This window comes from Gavialis gangeticus, unplaced genomic scaffold (genome assembly GCF_001723915.1).
Source record: "Gavialis gangeticus isolate Ggan-Ray unplaced genomic scaffold, GavGan_comp1, whole genome shotgun sequence".
NCBI lineage: Eukaryota > Metazoa > Chordata > Crocodylia > Gavialidae > Gavialis > Gavialis gangeticus.
Genome location: NW_017729031.1, coordinates 72198334 through 72222641, shown reverse-complemented (window position 1 = coordinate 72222641; position 24308 = coordinate 72198334). Strand labels below are relative to the sequence as shown.

General features: G+C 43.6%; 1 protein-coding gene across 2 annotated transcripts in view; it reads left to right on the top strand.

Moving 5' to 3' along the window:
- Positions 1 to 23957, top strand: part of HIBCH (3-hydroxyisobutyryl-CoA hydrolase) — a 131116-nt gene extending 107159 nt beyond the window's left edge. Inside the window, exons 12-15 of one of the 2 annotated variants that reach the window (XM_019523098.1) lie at positions 12641 to 12760; positions 14026 to 14059; positions 21335 to 21424; positions 23563 to 23957. In XM_019523098.1, coding sequence (XP_019378643.1) covers positions 12641 to 12760; positions 14026 to 14059; positions 21335 to 21424; positions 23563 to 23678 — 360 coding nt within the window. In that variant the 3' untranslated portion in view covers positions 23679 to 23957. The remainder of the gene's footprint in view (positions 1 to 12640; positions 12761 to 14025; positions 14060 to 21334; positions 21425 to 23562) is intronic. The other variant, XM_019523099.1, reaches the window with a different exon arrangement.
- Positions 23958 to 24308: the final 351 nt, after the last annotated feature.

Below are 24308 nucleotides of genomic sequence, written 5' to 3'. Positions count from 1 at the left end.
TTTGGGGTTTTGTTGTTCTCCCGCCCTGGCGGGGGGTCGGGCTAGAAGATCTACTAGGTCCCTTCCGACCCTAAATCTATGAAACTATGAAACTATCCTTGAACTCTTGGCTTGATGTAATGATTACTGGGAGAGAGCCTAGGGCCTATGTTTATATAGGAGTGTAGAATAGATAATCATAATGTTCCTTCTGTCATAGAAAACTAGTGTTGGAAGGGACCTCAGGAGGTCACCTAGTCCAGCCCTCTACTCAAAGCAGGACCATCCCAAATTAGATCATCCCAGCCAAGGCTTTGTCTAGCTGGGTCTTAAAAACTTCTAAGGTTGGAGATTTCACAACCTCTAGGTAGCCTGTTCCAGTGCTTTACTACCCTCCTGGTGAGTGAGTTTTTCCTACTATCTAACCTAAACTTCCCTTGCTGCAACTTGAGATGATTGCTCCTTGTTCTGTCATCTGCCACCACTAAGACCAGTCTAGCTCCATCCTCTTTGTAACCACCTTTCAGGTAGTTGGAGGCTTCTGTTAAATCCCCCCATAGTTTTCTCTTCTCCAAACTAAATAGGTCATGTCTCCCAGCCCCCTAACCACTTTTCTTGTCCTCTGCTGGACTCTCCAATTTGCTTACATCCTTTCTATAGTGGGAGGCCCAAAACTGAATACAGTACTCCAGATGTTGCCTCACCCGTGCTGAACAGAGGGAAATAATCACTTCCCTCAGTCTTTTGGCAGTGCTTCTACCAAGGCAGCCCAGTATGCCATTAGCTTTCTTTGCAGCAAGGGTACACTGTTGGCTTATATTCAGCTGATTGTCCACTGTATCCCCCGGGTCCTTTTCTGCAGAGCTCCTGCTTGTCAATTGCTCCCCAGACTGTAGCAGTCCATGGGATTGTTCCATCCCAGCTGGAAGACTTTACACTTCTCCTTACTGAACTTCATGAGATTTCTTTGGTCCAATCCTCCAATTTGTCAAAGTCTCTCTGAATCCTAGCCCTACACACCACTGTATCTAATACTCCCCCCAGGCTGGTGTCATCCACAGTGTGGCAGGGCACTGTGTGCCTGCTACTTTAAGGCCCTGGAGCTGGCAGCCTCCAGGTGCCTAATGAGGGCAGCCATTTTAGGTTCAGGGCTGCCTAAATAAACAAGGCAGTTTGGCTGCTGGAGGGTAGGTAATAACAATACCTGGTCAGAGGGCTGTTGAGTTTTATCTGGAGGTAAGGGAGGAACTGTAGGGGATGGTAGGAGGCTCCTGGTCCTGGGTATGACCTGAAACTACACCCTGCTGGGAGTGGGTGGCCTGGTGGGGCTCTCAGTGGCATGGGAGCCCCCAGGAAATGCCAGGCCAGTGTTCACCCGGGTGTAAGGCGGGTCGGGGCGCCTTAACCCCTAGCCTTCACCTTAGGGTGGGTTGCGTACACCAGAGGTAGTTGTGGGGGTTTGAGACCCCGAGGAGGAGAGTTGGAGGCCAGGTATGGTCAAGGCCACCTAAGCCCTGTGGGGGTTCAAGACCCTGAGGAGGAGAGTTGGGGCCAGGCACGGCTATGGCCACCTGAGCCCACCTGTGGAGGGAAGCCCTGAGATCCTGAGTAAAGGGGGTGTTATGAGCAGTGTGGAGCCCCCAGTGTGAGGGGGGCAGCATGTGTAGCCCTATGAAGGGAGAGGGGGCTCAGCCAGAAAGAGAGAGCTGAGTCCTGACCCCAGTAAGTCCTCCAATGTGGGGAGGCAGAGTTTGGGTCGAATATAACACCAGTAATAGCACCATGACCTGCTGCCGAGGGGGGGAGTGAGAGTCCCCTGTGAGACCCTGAGGCACCAGTCATGGTGTAAGGTAATCCCAGCTCCCCACGTCTGTGGAGGAGGACCCAGAGAGGGGGACCCCGGGATAAGAGTATGGGTCATACATCAGGGCCTGCCAGAGCTTCCCTGCACAGGTGGGGGCCAGGACCAGGAGGGTCAGAAGGGCAAGGAGGCCCACCAAGAGGGATGCCCAAGAGCCAGGGGCCTGGGGTCCCGACTGGCCTGGAGGTGGGCTGGGGCTAGTGTGAGCCGAAGGTCCCAGTGAGGGGACCACACCCGAAGGGGAACCGATGGCAGGGCGATATGTGGCCTGGTATGAAGACGGCAGTGTCCGCCTGAAGGGAGGAACCCAGGTGGGGTTCTACAGCAAGACTCTGGGGCCCATCATGTGGGACTGGCGTGTATGAGAACATTGATGTCATCTGCGAGGCTTGGGCTGCGGTGTAGGGGAGGAATGGAGCCACAGATAGCACCCCCTAGCAGCGGGGCAGAGAATGGGCAGTCTCCTGCCTAATTACATCTATTAATTAATCAATTAAGGCCAAGGCATGGCAGGCGAGAAGGCAGGCGGTTAGCCCAAGAACAGCTGGGCGGGCCACGTGGAGATCGGCCCCGGTAGGCCCCCTGTTACACACAGACTTACTGAGGGTGCGCTCCATCTCATTTTCCAGATCATTGATGAAGATATTGAACAAAACCAGCCCCAGGATTGACCCCTGAGGCACTCCACTTGATACCAGCTGCCAACTAGACATTGAGCCCAACAGTCCACCCAGTTTTCTATCTACCCTAAAGTCCAATCATCCAATTCATATTTTTTCAGTTTGCTTGTGAGAATGTTGTGAAAGGCCATATCAAAAGTACACCACTGCTCTCCTCACATCCACAAAGCCAGTCATCTCATCATAGAAGGCATGGCTTGCCCTTGGTAAATCTATGCTGACTGTTCCTAATCACCTTCTCCAAGTGCTACAAATGGATTCCTTGAGGACCAACTCAATGACTTTTCCAGGGAAAAAAGTCCTCAAAATGGATCTATTTGCATATATTTTTTATTCGTGCAAGAAGGCTGTGCCTAATCCTATTGATTTCAGTTGAATTTCTCAAAAGAAGTAAAGTGTAACTTTTTGCAGGATCAGTTCTTTAGTTTTCCTTTCTGTTTTTAAGTCTTTTGCACAGAAACAGGAATAAGAAAGGTTTTGACAATAATGAGTCTTGTTAGCATGACTCACCTTGGGGTGTCTCAAGTACCAGGAAAAATGAGATTACAGTGCCTATGGGATATCAGAAATCATAGTTTGAAGGCTTAGTGAATAGTTTGGGGAAATGGTAGTATGTGAGACATTCAGATACACACCAGGCCAGTTAAAACCAAAAGTCATTACCAGTTAATGGCTACCTGATGACCTTTGTAACATGAGTCAGTTTCAAGTGGGTCAGTATTATAGAGGATCTATTTGGTAGCCATGTTGGTCTGAGGAAAAAGAGAAACGCAAAACTCTTGGGTCATGGTATCTTTTATTAGACCAATTAAATAGTAGGAAAAATATGCCTTTCTCTGCAAGCTTTCGGGCACATACACCCTTTATCAGGCTGAGGAGAAGTCGAAGATGGTAAAAGTCCTCCTAGGTAGAAACTAAACTCCATTTTGCACAGGAAAGGTAGAGGCTGGAAGTTTATTCCCCGGGGTATCATCTGAGAGTCTTTTTGTGAGAGTGGTGCTCTGTGATGTGCAGATTAGATTGTCTTCTTCCTTGGAGGTGTCTGATGTTAGAGGCAGCCAGGGAGGTGAAAAAATCCATCTTTCTTGTTAGCAATGAAGTTTACTTTTCCAAATGGCTAAAATACAACATCTTCCATGGAATAAACTCCCAGCCTCTTCCTCCTCTGTACAAAATGGAGTTTATATTCTACCTATGGGGATTTTTATAATCTTTGAATTCTCCTCAGCCTGATGAAGGGTGTATGCACCTGAAAGCTTACAAAGGAAAGGAGGTTTTTTGCTACTATTTAGTTGGTGTAATAAAAGATACTGCCCCTGACCCTAGAGCTTTGTGCATCTCTAAGTATACAACTTGGAAAGCACCATCTCTGTCAGCATTAGCTGATACCTCTGCTGGCAGGTTTAGCAGTAACAACAGGAGTCTAGAAAGTGTGTGATATCTCTTCTTTTTTCCTTGGTGATCTCTCCAAGGTAGAGTGGTGGAGCATTGAGCTAGAGATGATGTTATGCTGCTTCTCTCCTCGCTATTGAGAAATGGAAACTTTCAAGTTTGCGGAGAGGTTGGATGAGAACTTTTTGAGTGAAACTTTTACTGCCAAAAACCACAATGGAGGGAGAGTGTTTTACTTGTCACACATTATTTATGTACAAAAGTAGGGTGCTGAAAGCCTAGATTTAAAATGTTGCAATTTAGTGTGAAAATCTGATCCCACTGAAGTTGGAAAACTTGTTGGCATTGATACCAAGAGGGTCAGGATGCATCTTCCCCCATCGTCCGACTCCAGTAACCTGTGTTGTCTGTTAGTTTTTTGCAAACTCCAGAATGTTAATAATTATTGCTTTTCTTGTACCAAACTCCCCCAAAACTCCAGGCCTAGAAAATGGCATAGTGGAAAAACTACTCCTGTTTTGTATAAGACAGTAGTCAGTTCAGCCTATATTCACAGCACTGTTTAGAGTTGCCTGGTAACCAGTGAAGGAAGGTTAAAAGAGTAAATGAAGTCAAATGGGGTGGGAGAGAGAATCCTGCAAGCCAGGTTTATTATTTTTGGGAAAATTCCTGTATTAAATATAGCAGTATTTACATGCATCAGAATTGTGTAATGAATGTCATTAGTCAAAATCACAGGTGGAGACCACAGACATAAGACAGAAAAGCACAGTTGGATAGTTAGTCATTTGTGTTTATTACATCATTTGGCTTTTAACCATGACTTGTCCAGATTGAGTCATAATTGTTGACTTAGTGGTTTATAACACATGCAGATATACAAACCAAAAACCAACTAGATGTTCCTACTAGGAGGAAGGGGGCGTGTGTGTGTATGCATGTATATATGGGGCTTTATTACTTCTAATAAAGTAATTCAGTGTTCCAAAGGAATGCTGCCCTTAAAGAGTGTTGATGAAGCTCACCCCACCCTATTAGATCTGGTATTTTGTGTATGCTGCTTGTTAAAAGAAAATGTTTTCTTAAACGTTATGGGTCAGTGGTACTCATCTCTGGCCCACAGAGCTGTATCACCCAGCCCATGGGGTTCCCCACAGGCCCAGAAACTGTTGTACCTCTGGAAGCTGTAGCAATTAATGCTGCTGCTCCTTCACTGCCAGATTTTTTGGACCCATGAGGATGCTCTGGATGACATGTCCCCATGCACCAGATAGCATAACATCACCATACTGCATGGGGTTGCTCCAAGGCCAGATGTCATGCCAGTGCACTGGATTGCGCTTGAACCCAGTCCCATGCACTGACCTCCACATTAGGACCTGGCCTTCAGATTTAACCCTGCTCATGTTTGTGTACCTTTAGTCGCCCAGCTTCCTTCCTCCTGTGAAAGCTTTCATTGTTTCTGGTGAGTGTTAGATTAGGCCCCAAATATCTAATTGTTCAAGGCTAAAAAGAAACCAAAGCTCTATGGGTGGGTGAACAGGCTTCTGAAACAGGCATGAAATGGTTTGCTTCCTCTCTGCCAGTTTTATTGAGTGCCCAGGGGCCAATCTATTCCCAGCCTGCACTTTTCCCATCCATGCCTTAGGAGTCAAATCATATCCCCTTCTAACTGTTTTCTTTTCATTTCTGTTCCCATCCTCCTTCTCCTCATTCTCTTTATACCTGCCTCAGCCACTTGTACCCACAACTTCTCCACATACCCATCACAGGCAGCCTGCCTCCTACAGTTATGCAGCTGACTCTCATCTGTTTCTCCCTACATACAGCTATGCACCCAAAGGGGGTTTGTGCCTCCTTTTGGGTATTGGGGATGGAAATATCAGTAAATTTATCTGCTTTAGGCCTTAATAAAAATTTGGTTTATGTATATATGCATGGTCTGTCCTTCTCATGCCTGCTTACAGTATCCTGTTACCCTCCTCTTTCTTTCCTCCACCCATTCCCCTGTCCATGACTATTATAGGTACACACTTACCATCCTTTTGGATCTCTTGGTGCTGATATCCCTTCTCTGCAGTTGCTCTCAGTTGTTTCTCCTTTTCAGCTGCTAGCAGTAGAGTGGGACAATGGAGTTGAGGCTCTGCTTCAGTGGCCTTCCACGGCGTGGAAGAAGGTGCATCATTCATCCTCATTAGCAGGAGAACTGCTTTCCCCCTTGCAGCCTGTGATGGGTCCATTTTGGGAAAGAGGAGCATTGATAGGCAGTCAAGGTAGATCTTGGCAAGGAGGAGAGGAGTGCACAGGTTCTGTGCCAGTAAGCACAGTGCAAGAACCTATTTAGAAGAAGAGAACGAGTAGCAAAGCCTGTGCCTATTCTATCCTTTAAGAAATGAGTTTTCATCCTTGCAGAAATGAAAGTGCTCACCTGTTTGGTTACTTTAACAATAGAGGAGCACAGTTACCTGGCTCCCAAATACTTTGGTGAAGAGGTTCAGAACAGGAGTTACGAGTGTCCATGTAAGGACTCAGACAGATGGATATGTCTGTACTGCAAGCTGAAGAACATCGTAGAAAGACAATTGAGCTTGAGTACTGGGAGCAAGGCTAGCCATGGCTTCACGGGTTCTGTGCAGGCTGCTGTAAGAAATTTACCTTCCATGGGAGTTTAGGAAAGAAGGAAAAAGAGGACATGGCTCGCTTAAGGGAGTTCCAAACTGTCCAGGGGAAAGGGAAAGAATATATGGGTATTGGAAACTCATTAGGGAGGATGTCAAAGAAGGAATACAAGATTATAGGGAATAAAGGTTGAAGAGATTCTGTTTTAAATAGAAGAGAACGGGTTAAACACACTTGTATAAAATTACATTGGAAAGATAAAATAGTCTAAGAACACTTAGTGTGTTTTTATGCTTTCTGAGCGAGTTTGCTTGATTAACCCTCAGATATTTCAAAATCTTTTGCAGAACATGTGCAGACCATGTTCAACACAGTTTAACTTATTTCTAACAGATTTCCAGTGGTCTTGAATAATGTATCTATTTGAGAAGAAAAGAATGGTTGTCAAATGATTTGAACAGAAATTTTGTATCTAATGTTCATGGTATTTGCTGAAGGCACTCATTAAGACTCTATTCCCTATTGCTATAAATAAAAGATCATTTCATTTTGTCATTGTGCTAATGGTTGTCATAATTTGCTTTTAGGGCAAGAGTAGTGATGATAAAACTGTAGGGAAAATGCAGCAATGTATTCAGACTTTGGGAGAGCACAAATCTCCAGGCACTTAATAGTTCTCAGTCCATTATCTACCCTTGGCTTTTCCAAAACAACTTTCTAGTCATTATCAATTGGCAGCACCCAGATCTTGCTCATTTACTTTTTAAAAATGAAATAAAAAACCTTTTTCTCCTTCACTGTAAAAATGGGTAGATGGCAAGAAGCCTGTTGGATCCTGTAGTGTGGATGAGAGGAAGGAACAGTTATGATAGTTCCTTTCACGCTATACATACCTCATTATATTTCATAATGATGACCGGTTAGTGATGCCTTAAAGTTGCAGCTCTCATTTAGTTGAATAAATTGGAGCTAAAACTTGGGAGTTCTGGGTTCTTTTTCTTCAATTTGGCCACTGATTCACTGTGTGACTTTGGGCCAGTGGCTTCACTTTTCAACAGCAGTGTTCATCTTACCTCTTCCCCTGTGATCTCTGCAACTTTTTTGGAGCATGGACTACCCATTGAGTGGTTCCCTGTATCCTGAGGTCACTATCATAAACAAAGTGGTCATCACCACCTGAGGATCTTGATGGGATCTCATGAACAAATTTCTGAGAAAAAGAAATCTCACCCCCCATCAGAGCCATCCCTAGGGTATGGCAAATCGGGGTGGCTGCCCTGGGCCCTGCGCTTTGTGGGGGCCTGGTGGAGTGGCCGCAGCCACTCCTACAGGGCCCACCTGGAGCTGGCGGTTCAGTCCCATGCCACGGAAGAAGCACGGAGACCCCCTCCCTTTGTGGGGGTACCATGGCCCCGTGCAGTGTTAAGGTACCATTACCCCACTAGGGTCGGCTCTGCCTCCCATCAAAAGATAATCAGATTTAAAAATAAATTTAAAATGAGGTCAAATAGAAGACCACCACTCTATTGTGTATGTATCATTACACAAGCCTAGTTCAGTCATGACAACAGCATACACACAATACAACATTTCTAAGTCCTAGCATCTGTTTTGTATATGCAGTCTCCAAAAAGCTTCCAAGTGTCCTTAAAATTGTTCCACTGCTCCTTAGTCTTTTATTTTTCTCCCACTGCCTGCTGCCTCCTAGGGTAGCAGCTATTCTTTTTTTTCTCCTTAAAGTGGGAAAAGAATTCCTTCCCCTGGAATCAGTGAACTGCTCCAGCTAGGTGACCCCAGTGCGCTGCAGCCTTGAGCAGCCAGGCAGTCTAACCACAAGAAGTACTTGAGATTAAGAATGGCAGTTTTGTTAGGTGGCTCCGTATTTACAAAGATCAGATTTTTATGAAGTTTTTTGACATTACAAACCAACATGAAGGACAGCATCCTGTCACTGTAAATACGAGAACAAATTCCAAGAGCGTAACACTTCCAACAAGTCTGTGATTGCAAGACAGCATGCCAGAGATGAAAACCATAGTCAAGAAAATAGAACTGAACTCTGAAATTTATTTTGAGAAAGAAGAGCAGAAGCATGAACATCATTAATCTGAAAAAAAATGTTTTCTTTTTCAACTTAAAACTGACATTTTTTTCTACAAGAATGACTAAAAGCTTCCTCATTCCCTCTATGCTCCAATTTGTAGGCGATCCGCTACCACTTCAGCCAGAAGTGGCAGATGGTAAGATTTACCTATTCACATTATTTCCAACAAGGACATCAAACTCTTAACCTGAAAGCTGAAATGGCAGATTTCCAGTCATCAACAATTTTTCTGGCTTGCAATCACATGGATTTCTATCCCTCTCTCTCCAGACAGCAGTTGACCCATTTTTGCTTGTTTACTTATGTCTACTGACAACTTGCAGCTGCTGTGCAAACAGTAGGTCCTGTAATCATAACTAGTGCTTCAAGTTTTACCATGCTGTTTTGCATGCGTCTGGCAGCTGGTCTGATGGAGAAACTCCTTTGGAAAGAATAAATACTGGCTTAAACTGTATACTTTGAGTTCCAGCAAATACCTCCTGCTGCTAGCTCCCTTGTTGTGCTGTATCTGCTCTACCTTCCACAGTTCCCTCTGCCCATTTGTTGGGTGACACATTGTCTGGTCTTAAAGTCTCAGCTGGGCCCAGGCCAAATGCTGTACGCAAACCCAGTGTACCCAGTGCATTGTGGATAGAGAGCACTGGAGCAGGAATGATCAGAGAACAGCAGTTTACTAATCTAGTACACACAGCAGCTGCCTGATCTGGAAAAATCAGAAAGGCTGGAGGTGGAGGGGGCACTGCTATAAATCAAGGGAAAGGAAAAAAGAACAGGAAAAGAAAAAACAGCATCCAGGATGGGTGCAATGCAGAAAAATGACTCACCAGCCTATCTATAAATAAACTGATTGTGCAAGGAGGAGGAGGGGATGAGTTTGGGGGAAACAAACAAAGAACAGTTTTCCCCCCTCCTAATGCAACCCATTCCTTTTCTATCTCAGAGGCAGATATTAGTTGCTAAGAAAGTTTCTCATATGCAGCATCCCATCCAACTGCAGCATTTAGGGGATTCCAAGAGGAGGGTTTGGGGGATTTCTTCTAAGAGCTTCAGAAGTAAAGGAGAGAGCTTTCCATCTTTCTAATCCTGATGCTCCTAATTATGTTTCATAGAGGAGTACCAGAAATGAAAAGGGCCTACCGGATTAAGAGCAACTGAAAAGAAATTATTTCTTTAACCAAACTGTTCCCTTTATGAATTCATGTTAGGTTTAACTGAGTTCAAGGAAGACAGTCTTCACTTCCCTATATGAGTGAATAATATGTAGTCTTTTGTAAGCTGTTCATATTTTTTAAGCTATTCATCCTCCCAGATAAGTAAAGCAATAAACCCAAGATAGCTGTAACAGGAAAACAATATATGGTGAGTTAATAAGCCTGAACTACAGGCCCAAAGTTGCTTATGTCCTTCGAACAGACAGGAGGCACCAATTCATCTAAACAAGCGCATTCATCTGAAAGAAACTAGTAGGGTTTTTATGCAAAAACAACAAGAGAGCAAAGTAAAATGCTGTGGTTATTCTTCTGAAATAATTGGGACCTTACGAGACCTCTCTTAATACCAGTAGTAGAAGGCAGCTCACATAACCACCGCCTACTTGGGTCACAGCCCATACTATTAATTCCATCTTATTAACATCAATAGCTTAATACTTTCAAACAAAAAATACTCTGTTAGATTTTTCAGTTATGCTCATTTATAATACATGGATATGCACACGCACTCTACATTACATATGTAATATATGTACTGTATACTACACATACCTATATGTATACACCCCTCTGCACCTGAAGCACAAAAATGGTTTATTCCTAAATACCAATGAACAAATCAAAGTTAATTTATTTTAGTTCTCTGCATTATGCCTGCAAAATAATGGCCCCAGTAAAACTGATGGCAAACCCCACCAACTTCAGCAGATGCCAGGATTTTTCCCAGTGCACCTGCACTTGAAAAATGGTGAATTCAAGCCCTACTGAAGTCAAGAAGAGTTTTCCCATTGATTGAAATAGGCCATTAGTCATTTTACAGACTTGTAGATTGAAAGTCAAAGCTCCAGATCAGCCCTCCTTACTCTTCGAAAAGAAGAACTCTAACCATCAAGGATTGGTCTGTAAAAACCTGATTTGGAATTCGTTTAGTCAGGGATGATCCTGCCTTGAGCAGGGGGCTGGACTGGATGACCTCATGAGGTCCCATCCCATCCTACTTTCCTATGATCCTATGATATACTCCTGAAAAACAAAGTAGACTATTCATGCTTATGTTAACTGATACTTTATTCTGGCTGCTATTGTGGTGGAAAATATATATATTCAAAGTTATACCATTGCCATACTGACCAGCCACATATCAATCACCTTTTATTAAAAATTTGCAAGACGGTTTTAAAGGAGGACCAATTTATGGCTACAGTATTCTGTAACTGCAGGATAAGTTTTTTTCTAATGGATAATTTGTCAAAAAGGTTTCCAACAAACTGCTTGTCATCAGATTCAACTGCATATATGAATATTTATTTTTGGATGACATTATAGACATCCTAGCCCTGAGAGAAGACTGGTAAAGCCAGGATTCCAATTATGTTTTTCTCGTTAGAGCTGTAGATTTAAATTTAGATGTCTAAAGTCACTGTGTTGTTTTCTGACACTTCATTAAGTCTTTCCTTTTAAAACACATTGTAATTAAGAATTGTGTCTTGCCATGGATTCTGTAAACACTGAGAAAGCTCTATAAATAAGTAACAAATGTCTAACATACTGCAACCTGTAGGCATTTTAATCTTTTATATAATGCCACAGTTCACAGTTGTAGTTGGAAAACTGAATAGTGTTTGTCTATATCAAGGAGCAAAATGAAATGCCATCTCATGAGTCCTGCTCCTTTGTGCTTAAAAAAGAGCTGCCCAACTGGCGGCCCATGGACCGTGTGGGGCCTGTGAAAGGTTAAATTGAGCCACTGGGCTCTCACTCCATTGCTCTGTCTGCAACAGCAGCCCTGAGTTGCCAGACTCCCCCTCCTGCCTCCAGCTGCCACTTTGTCCTCTTGCCCTGCAGAGCAGTGGTGGTGGGTGCGGTGCAGCAGTGGGAGGCAGGGGGTGCACCATGAGGCAGTGCGGGGTGCCCGGTGCAGTGGTAAGGGGATGCCCACGTGGAACAATGTGGGGGTGGAGTAGGGTGTGGTGTTGGGGGATAGGGAGAGGGAAGGGAGCATCTATGCAGCCCGTTGCTCCCCTGGTGTGGCCTGTAGCCCCCAGGGGCTTAAAAGATGGACAGCCCTGGGTTAAAACAGCAACATTTTACACTTACTGTTGCCTTTTATCCATAGATCTAATGGTATGTTTACGGCACTTCCTCAGAGCTCCTAAGTGCCAAGGACCCCTCTCGCCCCTGTTCTATATGCACCAAACCTCAGAAGTGAAGGAGTGAAGCTGCCCCAAAGGTGGCTGGAACGACCCAGATCTGGTCCAGTGTAATTTGGGTGGCCTTGACATTGTGTCAGCAGCAGGTGGAGGTGCCTCAACCCTGTTCCCCATGGCATGGAAGATGCACCCCCTGAGGCAGCCAAGGAATGGGGGTTGGGAGAAGCAGTGGTAGCACAGGTGCAGCTCCTGGCACAGTGTCAGGGAAATCCCACGTGCCTCCTCTGACTTGCTGGCGAAACCACCTGGCCCACATGAGGCCAGAAACAGGAGGGTGGAGAGAAGCAGCAGTGGTGCAGGGACAGCTGAAAGCTGCCTGGCTCTGGCACAGCTCCTCGCTGTCCAGCCCCAGCATGGGAATGGGTGCAGGCACAGGCAAAGCCCTCCAGCTCCGGGGACAGGATCCAGTGGCTTCACAGGCCATATCCAGGCTGTGGGCCAGATGTTGCCAATGCCTGTTCTAGAATATTGCTGAATGTTGTTTCTTACAGTTTAAAGTCACTAGATAATTTTTTCTTCATTTTTGAAAATCACTTGACTAAACATCGAATAGAGTAAAAAGTGAAGTGCATTGTTGTCCACAGACCATTAGTAAAATGTCACCAACATCCTTAAAGATGACTGTCAGACAGCTTCAAGAAGGGGCTTCCATGGACCTGCAAAATGTTCTAACGATGGAATACAGACTGAGCCAGGCATGCATGGTAAGCAGGAGTTAATCATCTTTACTTCTTCCAGATGTGATAAACTGATCTCAGACTTTGGTATTTCATGTTAATAACAGCAATGAATATGGCTGACAATTAAATGTTAAGTATCTTACTGGTGTATCTGTTCAGGTTGGCATTTGTCTTTACCTTTTTATGCCAGTTTATGCAACTAGATGGAAACATGGTCACTAAAATAAAATGGAAGGTGGCCCTGTGGTGAGGGCATTCATCTAGGTTTGGCCTGGTTCAATTCATTGCTTTCTGTGGCAGGTCAGTTTCTCTCTGCCTTGGGTCCTGTCTGTAAAATGAGGACAACCTCCCAAGAGTGTTGTCACAATAAATATATGAAAGGATGTTATACTGATAGATGGGACTATGCGAGTACCTTAAAATTATGGTATACTGAGGTAAAGTGTATAGGAAATAATTCTGGTTCAGCAGTATAGCAGTCATTGACTAACTGTCTGAATGAACCCTGACAGTAAGCCTTGTACTATGGTCACTTTTCATTATACCTACAGAAAATCTTTTTTAGAATCAATGCTATCATATAGAGTAGACAGTAGAAATTAATGGCATATCCCATTTAGACCTGCAAATATCACTATCACTCCTTTCCCAAAATGTGTGTTATCACTCTCTTATTGTGTCCTTAGGAATTGGAATGTTTTATAATAAATTGCCCTTCTTTCAAATGGACTTCAGAGGCTGGTGAAACAGAATTATTTACTGTAATACGTGTTAAACATGCACAGTATTTTGCAAATCAGTTTAAGACAAAGGGCCTGCTCTAAGGAATTTACAAGCTAGGGACCAATCCTGTATACCAGGATTCTGCAAAATTCCTATACAAAGGAAATATATGGATATATGCCATGGAGGGAGAACTTGCTGGACATAACTGTAATTCAGTCAACTAAATGCACAGGACACCAGTTCAAATGGCAAGAGATGTTGAGATAGGCTAAGGAAGCTTAGAAAGATATTTGGGTGGGAGGAGAGCATTTTGTTGGTGGACCAGGAAGGTTGCTTCAGATATATAGTATGAAAGAAGGTACACAACCCAGACTTGGGGAAGGAAGTAACAGGCACAGTTGCTAAGTAAAGAGAGTTAATTGTAAATGAAGGAGAGGAAGGCAAGACGAAAAAAGAGGAAGTAGAGTTGCATAGAGTATCGAAACTTCATGTAAAAGTATTGAGCCCAGTAAAGAGGGAGAAATAGAATGCATTATATTTTCTCCTATTTCTTTGCCTTTCAGAGAGGCCATGACTTCTATGAAGGTGTTCGAGCAAGTAAGAAAGAATTCATCAAGCTTATTCTATTACTATAACCATTCTAAATCCCAAATGCAATGACTCTTATGTCTCTCTAATGTATTTTGATGTTCTATACCAGTGGGGTGCATCCTTTTTGCCAGGCTTGCCACAAATTAGCCCCACACCATTCCTGAGTGCTACTGCAATTCCCCTTTCTCTGTGTGATCAGCTGCTCGTGCTTTCTGCTTTCTGCCCTGTGTTCCCAACTTGATCACCTGCTCTGCTTTCTGCTCCCTACCCTATCTACCACTTTGCTGCCTGCCCGCTTTCTGATCTGCCATGCCACACACAGGCTTCACATGTCACTTGTGGCAACCATGCTGCAGGTTGCCCACTCTTGTTCTACATATATATGTTGACTTTGAGCACAGCACAGTGAAAGCTGTTTGCACTCATTCAGCTGAAAGAGCAAGCTATATCCAATGTGGGCAGTATTGAGCAGTGAAAATGGGAAACTCCAAAATGATTTACAGAATCAACAGGTGAAGCTAGTAACAGATACATTAACTATTTCTCAGTGAAAAATTAACACTGGAACTAGTTTTGGTAATGTTTCAGGTATAGTATTATATGAATGTGTCAGAGAAGATCGTCTGGATACATAAACTGACTTATAATAAATTCTGCAGATGATTCCTCAGCCTGATGAAGGGCGTTTGTGCCCAAAAGCTTTCTAAGAAGAATTTTTCCAGCTATTTTAGTTTGTCTCATAAACGATACCAGATTTACCCAAATAACTTTGCCTTAGGCCAACACGGCTACAACCTACATCCCTTATAATAAATTTAGCATTTATCAGTATTGGGGTAGTTAGGAAAGGATTCAGCAGAAAGTAAAAGGGCTATTCTTCTACTGCGATTTGCTCTAGAAGTCAGGCCGTCCTCGGTTCTGCTATAGGTGTGCTGTGTGACCTTGTCCACACTACTCAGTCTTCTTGTGTCTTGGCTTTCCCATTCAGAAAGGGGAGTCCTGGTTATTAAAATGTCAGTTTGCATAGCACAGTGTGAGACACAAATAGAGCCAGTCCTTTTCATAAGGAGTATACAGTACATGATATCAGGTAGTTAAGACTGACCAGTGGAGCAGGATAAAATGTTTAATACAATTTAAATGTTTTATAAATATATAGAAATCCTGAGGATGAAAAATGTTTTATGAGCACTAAGTATTAGTCATAGGCAAAGGCCTCTCAGTACAGGGTATCAGGACCTGTATATGACTTTGTTGTGCTATCTACCTGGCAGCTCGTAAGGGGATAACATAAGGCCTGTGGGCTCCCACTTGGCCACTACTCCTGAAACTGCTCCTGCTGCTACTGCAGCCAGGAAATCTGCTTCCCCTAACACTTTTTCTCTTCCAGCTTCTGGGGGCAGGGCAGTGCTGTGGGGGAGGCAGCTGGATAGAGGTCTGTGTTGCCAGCACTGGGCTGAGGGGAGGGGAGCCAGGCTGCATGCATGACTGGGGGAAGAAGAGGCTATCCACCCTCCACACACGACTAGGCTGGGGCAGGCTGCTTGAACAAGAGGGGGGAATCTGGGAAAACTGTACCCAGGATGCATGGCCCATGCTGTGTGCAGTCTGTGGATCTGCAACATGTGGGGCATGCAGCCCCCACCACGCAGAAGTTGTACAGCCCTGGGCTAGAAAATAATACGAAAACATTTGTGCCTTAAAAAGATGCTATTCCTTGGATGAGTTCTGAATCCATGTAGAAACTTGCATAGGTGCAGAGACATCACTGTGTGGAAAATGACAGTCTTGTTCAAAGCCTGAGGAAAGTGTTGAGCATCAAATGTGGTTCTCATCTGTAACGTACAAGGTCATTAAAGCCATCTGGGAACAAGGCAGAGGATAGAAACAAGTTGTTTGTCAAGATAACCACACAAGCAGCTGAATGAAAAACAGTATGAGGAGACAGCAGCTAGGCAGCTTTAATTTGCTGCTTGGTCCCTTTTGTGTGTTATACCATGATTACATGGAGATGCAAAGAACATGTAATGGTGATGGAGCATAATTGTGTTATTGCCTTACTGTACTTTGTATAATTTGTTCTTGAATAACTTTTGGCTCTAGTCTGCTTTTTACTCACCTTGAGTAGTTCCTTAGTCTATGAATGGTCTTCCCCAAAACCAGAAGAATGTTTGCCCATTGATGGGCTCATTTAATGTAACAAAGGATGGTGTAGGAGCTGGCATTTAAAGATAAACTCTTTGAAAAAAGTAATCCCCAAATTACCAGCATCTTATTGGACATTTAAAGTACCTGATAACATCAGTAGAAGGTGAAGCTGCCCTAACTGAATAACATGTGGATGTAAAGATTTAACATGAATTCAGTTCTTGCCAATGATCACCATAAGAGGGTATCATAGATATGAAAGTTTTGCTGTTTAGTAAACTTAGGAAATAACTGTGAGGTTTTATTTGACTTATAATAGCAACTGCCATAGGACTTGTAAAGCAATTAATGAATTTGAACCACTGCACAAACATCAACTTTGATATAAGTTAAAAATGAAGTGTTAAAAATGACATGATAAAAATTCAAGGTCTGAGGTCAGCGTTCCATTTTTCTTTAACTAGAAAAGCAGGCAGGTATAAAATACTTACTTGCTACTTTTCTTCCCACCTTAAGAAATGTATGGTTAAAGCTATTGCAAGGTCTCAGACTCCACAGTGAGGCCACAGATCATATTTACCCAGGGTACGAGATTCTTCCAAGATAACACTTACCATTTGGTTTTTAACACAACAGTGTCTATCAGCAAATTTGTAAAAAATCCATGTAAAATTCTCCTTTAAAATTTGCCTCCCCATTTTCTGAAATACGTAATGGATAGGAAGGTGATTCTTCCCAAGTAACTGCGTGTGCTCTACAGGAATAAAACTGTGAGGAGTCTTAGCCCTCTAGCTGCTGCTACTCCGTTACTTACAATGAGGAAAGATCTTTCTTTTCTTCATTTTGCCTTTCAGAAACCAGGTGTGTATCTTATGCCAGGGCACGTTGTATGCAAGAAATTATGGTAGGCCTTAAATACTGTCACTCTTCACAGGAGTGAATGATTCAAGTTATATTATTACTTCAAGAGGAGACTGGATAGGCACCTGGCTGGGGTCTTATGACCCCCAGTGCTCCTTCCTGCCCATGGCAGGGGGTTGGACTAGATGATCTGTCTAGGTCCCTTCCGACTCATTGATTCTATGATTCTATGATTCTATTGAGGTGATAATCTTCTCTGAAAAGGAAATCAAGAGTAATTGATTTATGAGGTAGTACAACCCATATTCCCTAAGGATTTCATTTAGGAACAAGAGGAAAATATTGCAGCATATGTTATGTATGAATTCAGCATTAGATTGTGCCACTCTTACTCGTGTGGAACTGTGTGCAGTCTCCAGTATGAGTTAGAGTAGTGGACTCTGCTCCTTAATCAATAGTGTTAAGCATTGCATGAAACGCTGCTAAGGAAACTATTTTGTTTACAGATTGTGCCCTTAGGCCTGCCTTCAGCTGCCTACTAGGCATAGAAGGTTGTGCAAAGTATTTAGGACACTTGGAATTTAGCAAACACACATTTTTTATGAAGATGCTGAGTTTTATTCTTTTGCTCTAAACCTTCTATACTTTTTTTTTTTAACTGGGTGCAAAAATCTGCCTGTCTCATTCAATATAACATTCAATTGTTTAGCACCAAGGGATTTGTATAGATTAGCATTTATAGTCCTGTTTTAACTCAAATTAACTGATGGCCAGGTAACTCAAGCTAATTAGCAGAATTATAGATATTTCTCCAGGCACTCTAGAGTGATTTCTTCCAAAGCCCAAGCTATGCTGTGTGGTGGGGCCCGTATGGGGTGCTCCTGCACTGAGCCATCCACCTCACTGCGCCTGACCACCTTCCCGGCTCAGAGTCCCTCCCTGGGGGTGCTTTGCATCTGGCTAACCCCCTTCCTGGAGCACAACCGCAATCCTGGATGTAACGATGCCACCACCCAGGATCTGGACTGATTTTGGTCCTGTGCCCCCTGGGAAACACAGGCCTAGCAGTCCTTGAAGGGTACTCAACCCACTGCATGAACTTGGGGTGCTTCCCTCAGTTTGAAGCACAAATAGTGGTCTCCCTTAGTCAGCCGAACCAAGGGGACCCCAAGGCATAATCCAGACCCTCCTCCGATAAGTCTCCCATGTTGTGTGCTCAAGGAGGACTTTATTGGTTTGGAATAGGATACAGGGTGAAGCAATATCAGAGAAATACGTTAGAGCAAACAGTGGCATGGTAGCCTTTGACCATGCATCTGAGTTACTGCAAGCTATATATCTAGTTAGATCTCAAGTAGCTTACTCACAAGTATCATGCAGAGGCAGGTGGAGATTCCCTCTGGTGGCAAGCAATTCATTGAACATGCATTTCAAGAGAGAGAGCAAGTTTCAGATGGTCCAACTTCTCTGAGAGTTCTCATCATGGCTGCTGCCCTGCCTCCTGGGCAGTCCTTAACTTAGATAGCCCTTATGACCTCATTTACCTGATCCAATGAAGGCCAGCAGCTGTTGGCTATCAGCCAACCAATTTGAAATGCATCACTGGTTACCAGGTAGACTGGAAGGGTCTCTAGGCCACTCCCAGTCATGATTACTTTGCCTAGAACAATAGGGAGTTGAAGCCCCTGCCCAGGTGTGTGAGGCCAGTCACATAGGCAGAGGGAGCAGGTTTTTTCCTCCCTCAGGAATGTATTCAGCTCAAGTTACAGCTCAGGATTACCTGAAGTAAATGGGGACAGGGGTGTCTGCCCTCTGCAGTGACCATGGTAACCAAATTATCAGAGTTGTCATCCACCTGATAGCAGAGTTTGGGGAGAGACAGAGATGGCATTCTGCCACATCGTGAAACAAACTTTTTTTGGAGTGTTTTTAAAGTGCATGAGTTAACGGCCTATCTATTAGCTTCGTTTAAAACAGGATCACAAATTCAGTCTAGATAATACAAAGGAAAAGAGCAGCAGGAACTCTGTCTTGCAGAACATACATCTTTTCATATTAAGGAGTTTTTAGATGAGGACTTACTTCAGCCCCAGGGAAGGGTTGCTGCAGTAATTTACCTCTTCCCCTTACCTTTGCAACTCCCACCTACCCCTGATCTGTGGCATCACCACACAGCTCAGCCTGCTTTTTAGCCCTGCCCCTCCCCTCTCTGTCTCTTGATTTGTTGTGTGTTCAAATTCCTAAGGAAGAAAGCCACCCAGTGCAGGTTCCTAGATAGTGGCACACCATTATTGGAGGTGAGCAGAGAAACATCACCAGGAGGAGATAACAGGTTACTCCTTCAGCTCCACCTAAATAGAAACATGGCTGTCCTTGCTGGGCAGTTTATTTTAAACTTTGCGTGGGATGTAACTGTAAATGGTGGTGGTGGTGCTCCTACCTGGAAGAATGGCTAAGTCTGCCAACTAAACTCTTGTGCTGAGCACATGCTGGTACCTTGTATGCAGGAAGAGGGGACTTGCATATCTCATTAAAGCTACCTTGAATTTTGGGTACTCAGCAGACATATCTACATGAGATACTTTACTGTGCAGTAGATTAGTCACCATGTAACTGTGCACAGCAGTTACTGTGCAGTAAATTAGGCTAAGACATAGTTTTCCGCTGCCTGTAAATACAAGTAGTACATAAACTGCACATTACTTACTGTACAGTAGCACGTTTAGATAGTTGATGGGGAGCAAATTGCTCCCGGTTAACCCAGGCAGCAGGGGAGAGGGGAACTGTCCCCTTCCCAGGCAGCTGCCTCCCAGCCCTGTGTGCCAATCAGCAGATTGGGACATGGGACTGGGAAACAGCTGCTAGGGGAAGGGACAGTTTCCCAGCCCTGTGCCCTGATCTGCCAATCAGTTCCCCCCCCCCGCCCCTTGGAGTTAAGGCCTGACCCTGGTGCCCCCTGCCAGCCTGGGACTGGCACCTGGGGGAGCCTAGAGCTCCCCTGGCTGCTCTGCTGGAGGCAGAGGAGAGCAGGAGTAGTTTTGCACTGAATTGTTCCCATCAAGATAAATTTGCTCCCAACGGGCTCACATATGGACACACTCCCAGGGAAAGTTTACTGTGCAGTAAGCTTACAGCATATTAATAACATGTATACATACACTCAGCATGTCTCACTGTTAGTTCATAATTTGTGATGAAAGAAGTGTTGCTGAACAGTTGGATACATGAGTTTCAAGAATTTGTTCCTATGAATTGATATTTGTTACAAAAAAATAAATAAAAAGATGTTCATGTTAAATAGACATTAAGTTAATAACGAGTAGTAAGTTTGCCTTAAGGTGGCTCAAAGACTCCAAGGCATTTACTCCATTCTTCCCCATATCAACGAATGCACAGGCACAATGAAAATGTTGTCCTTGTTGAACAATTAATTGGTATTGTTCAGACTAAATATTTTAACTAAGCAGTGATTAAACATTTTAGCAACCCAGTTTCTGTAGGTATGCACAGTGTGGAGTCATTGCAGAAAGCAGCCTTAAATAAAAATTAAGAAAAAGCAAACTTCTGAGGCCAGAAGTCTTTCAGAAATCTGGTGTATGAAACATAATAGCATGCTGCTAATTAGCAATCAACTGCAACAATGAACAAAGGAAGAAAAACTTAAATTTGGGTTGAACAAGGTCAGTTCTATTGTGTTAAAGTCCTCAGGGTTTGAAGCACAACTTAAAAGAAAAATTGCTAGACTTAAGAGTTGGAAAAACATTGATGGATGAAACATCTGTTGCTGCATTTAGGGTATGTCTACATAAATGTTTTTCAACCTTTTTTAGATTCAAGGCACCCCTCCATAGCTTTTGTTAATTTAACAGCACCCCATTTCAAACTACAGTGCTTACCTCATTGCAGAGAAGCCAGATAATGGGGGTGGGGCAGCTGCCCGGCATCCCTGGAATCCTGCCTGAGCCTGAGCTTGACTTCCTCACACTTTCTTATCTCCACATACCTCATGGCACCATTCAAACATCTCCCAGCACCCCATGGTGCCCTGGCAGTCTGGCTGAGAATCACTGGTCTGCACTGATATTTAAGGTTGACCCAGAAAGTTGTCCCCCACCAGCCTGAACCAAATGAGCTGCCTCTCCCTACCTATATCTTACCTTGCTGCTCACACCAAAACTATCCACATTGTGCTGCTTATCCCGTGAGGGAGCCCTTGCAGGATCTGTCTGCAAGTTAATAAGTTTCACCTTCTGTGCTTGGATCTAACTACAGGATGTGGGATGCAGAAGGGCTTGAAGTCAGGAACTGGAAGTTGTAGGATTGCTTCTGGTAGACTCTGTGCTTGTAGCCTGCAGGACCCAGGTGATTTCCAGACACATGGCAGAGTGGACGTAGGAGACTGGCTTGACCACAGACACTAGAGTTAAGCAGAACTTGCCAAATAGGGCTGAACTGCTGCTTGATGTCAGACTTTATGGGTTTTCACTGTAGATGGTTGTTGGGTATGGGCATAAGAGCAATCTTAAGGTTGCTCCTGTCAGTGTAGATATAGCCATGGCTGCCTTAGTCCAATGGCAAAGGAAACTGGAATTCTGAAACCCTAAAAAACCCTGAGTCACGGTGATTCCTAATATAGTAGGAGGCGTTGATAACATCCCATTGAAATTTCAGTCTTGCCCAGTGTTGGTACTTAGCCTGTGACATTCCTCTCATCCTGTCTCTTGAAAACAAGAAGATGAACAATTGCCATAGCAGGATAGCTATGGTCTCTGCAAGATGAGAGACGGAGAAAGAGATGCTGAGGCCAGATCATTTAGACTGACTGCCAGTTTAACATTGGCTATAAATCTAAATAAGAATAAATTGCTGAAGAGAAGTTGTAAAGGGCAGAACATTCACTGTGCTACATGCACAGCAGATAGTTTTGATGCTTAATAGAACATTACAGAGACTGGTGGCATATTTTGAGAGCTGGAAATGGAACATTTTCGATTTGAACAGCAGAACGCCTTTTTCTACTTCAGCCTTCCCAAAAAGGTCAACTATTGGATGACAGGCACAGTTAGTAGCAAGGGTAGGGGAGGAGGTAATTAGACTAGTCAGGGAAAGAGCAGGTCAGATATTAAATAAATTGCATAGTTTTGAATCAGCAAAGCCAGATGAAATTCTTCTTAAAGTACCCAAGGAATTGACTGCACCAATGGCAGGGCCAGTGGCTATTATCTTTGAGAACTCCTGGAGGTCAGGTAAAACCCAAAGTGACAGGAAAAAGGCAAATGTTGTGCCTACCTTTAAGACAGAACATGGAAAGTACAAGAAATTACAGACTAGTCAGTCCACCCTCAAGGTCTAGAAAGATGCTGAGCCAGCAATCTGCTTCCTGGCACCTAGAGCAAGGGGTCAGCAATGTACAGCCCATGGCCTGTGGAGGTGCAGGGCTTTGCCTGTGCCTATGCCGGGGCTGAGCAGAGGAGCTGCTCAGGGGCCAGGGAGCTGGAAGCTGTGTTTGTGCCACTTCTCTCCATCTAGTACCTTTTAATGTTTTCATTACTGACTCAGAGGTTGGCTTTGCGTGCTTGTTTAGTAGATTTGCAGATGACATCAAGCTGGGTGGGGTAGCAAATGTCCTGAAGGATAGGATCAAGGCTGAAAGTGACCTTAGTCAATTGAAATAATGATGTGAAATTAATTGGATGAAATTCAGTAAGGACACGTGCAAAGTACTCTGCTTGAAACAGAATAATCAAATGCAGAAATGCAAACTGGGAAATGCCTGGCTGGGCCACAGTACCCCAGGAACTGTCTGAAATTTGCAAATTAAGATTTGGATATTAGAATTGTCTAATGATTGAGGATAACTAAACACTGGAACAGATTACCAAGAGAAGGTGTAGAAGCTCTGTCATTGGAAATGTTTAAATTGAGGTTAGACAGGGATGTTTCTGTCTTGAGCAGGGGATTGGATGAGATGACCTCTGGAGGTTCCTTCCAGCTCTGCATATCTGTGACTCAGTGAAAAATTTAAATTCCTTAAGTATTTGAGTAACTGTTTAGTCATTCGCCAGATTTTACAGGGATCCTTTTTTACAATGGATATCCTGTATAGATTTCTATACCTCTATCCCATTGCCAAATGATTGTGTGCATTGAGCTAGAGCAGTAGATATAACAGAAACCACTGGCTTAAAGTTTGTCTGGACCATTACACACCCTGCTTCATAGTTTGCAAGCACACTTGGGATTTCTTGAGTGTTTGTGTATGTCCAGTCTTTTGTAATTCTGAAGTGTGAATTAGTTAACAGTACATTTCAGAGGACAGTCACACTCAGGGGAGTGGTGGGGAGCATTGTGGGGAAGGGGGAGTTAAATCTTACCGAAAATAAGTATGCTAGAGAGTGGATTAATATGCACTGGATATTGCAACAGTAGAATGTTAATGCCATCTGAAGTGATTTTGATAAAGTTCACTGATAGCTTCATGTCCTATTTCATCTTTATAGTGCTGATTGACAAAGACCACGCCCCAAAGTGGAAGCCAGCTACCTTAGAAGAAGTAACAGATGAATTTTTGGACAGTTGCTTTAAGTCACTGGGAAGCAACGATCTGAAGTTATAATGGAGCTGGACAAACCTCTGGAAGTTTTATTCATCTGATTTAATATTAGGATATAAAAAGGAATAGTGGTGCAAAGATTTTGGAGGAGGAGGTATGGTATCATCCTTGTCTTCAATCTGCTTTTAGATGCATATTTAAATTTTTGCACTCTGTAGCTTTCACTTCTGTCTACACTACCACAGTGAAAACTGAATCATGACTGCCTTGTACAAGGAATTAAAGTACTTCCAGAAAGTCCTTTGCCTACTGCTGCTAAATAAGAAAGAACCTTTCATTTTTTTGGATGCAGGTCTTAGTCTTTTGGGGAGCTGCCAGGAGCCTGAGTGACTGGTTCTGTGCCTTAGATTTTTCCCTATAAAATGAAGATGGTTAACTTTTGTAAAGTCCTCTGAGAGCTCCAAATGCAAGTGTTCTACACACATTCAGTGCCTGGTGTTTGGGATTTTTTGGTAATATCAAAGAAAAAATGGTTTTAATATGTTACTGAGTTGAGAGGAAGGTGGTGTTATGCTATTGATTATGTCACTGGGTCAGTGCATATCCCACTACAGGTTTCCCTTGCTGTATGCATGTTGTGTATGTGTGAATTTGCTCTTATGCAACGACCCTTTTTATACCAAAAATTCGTTA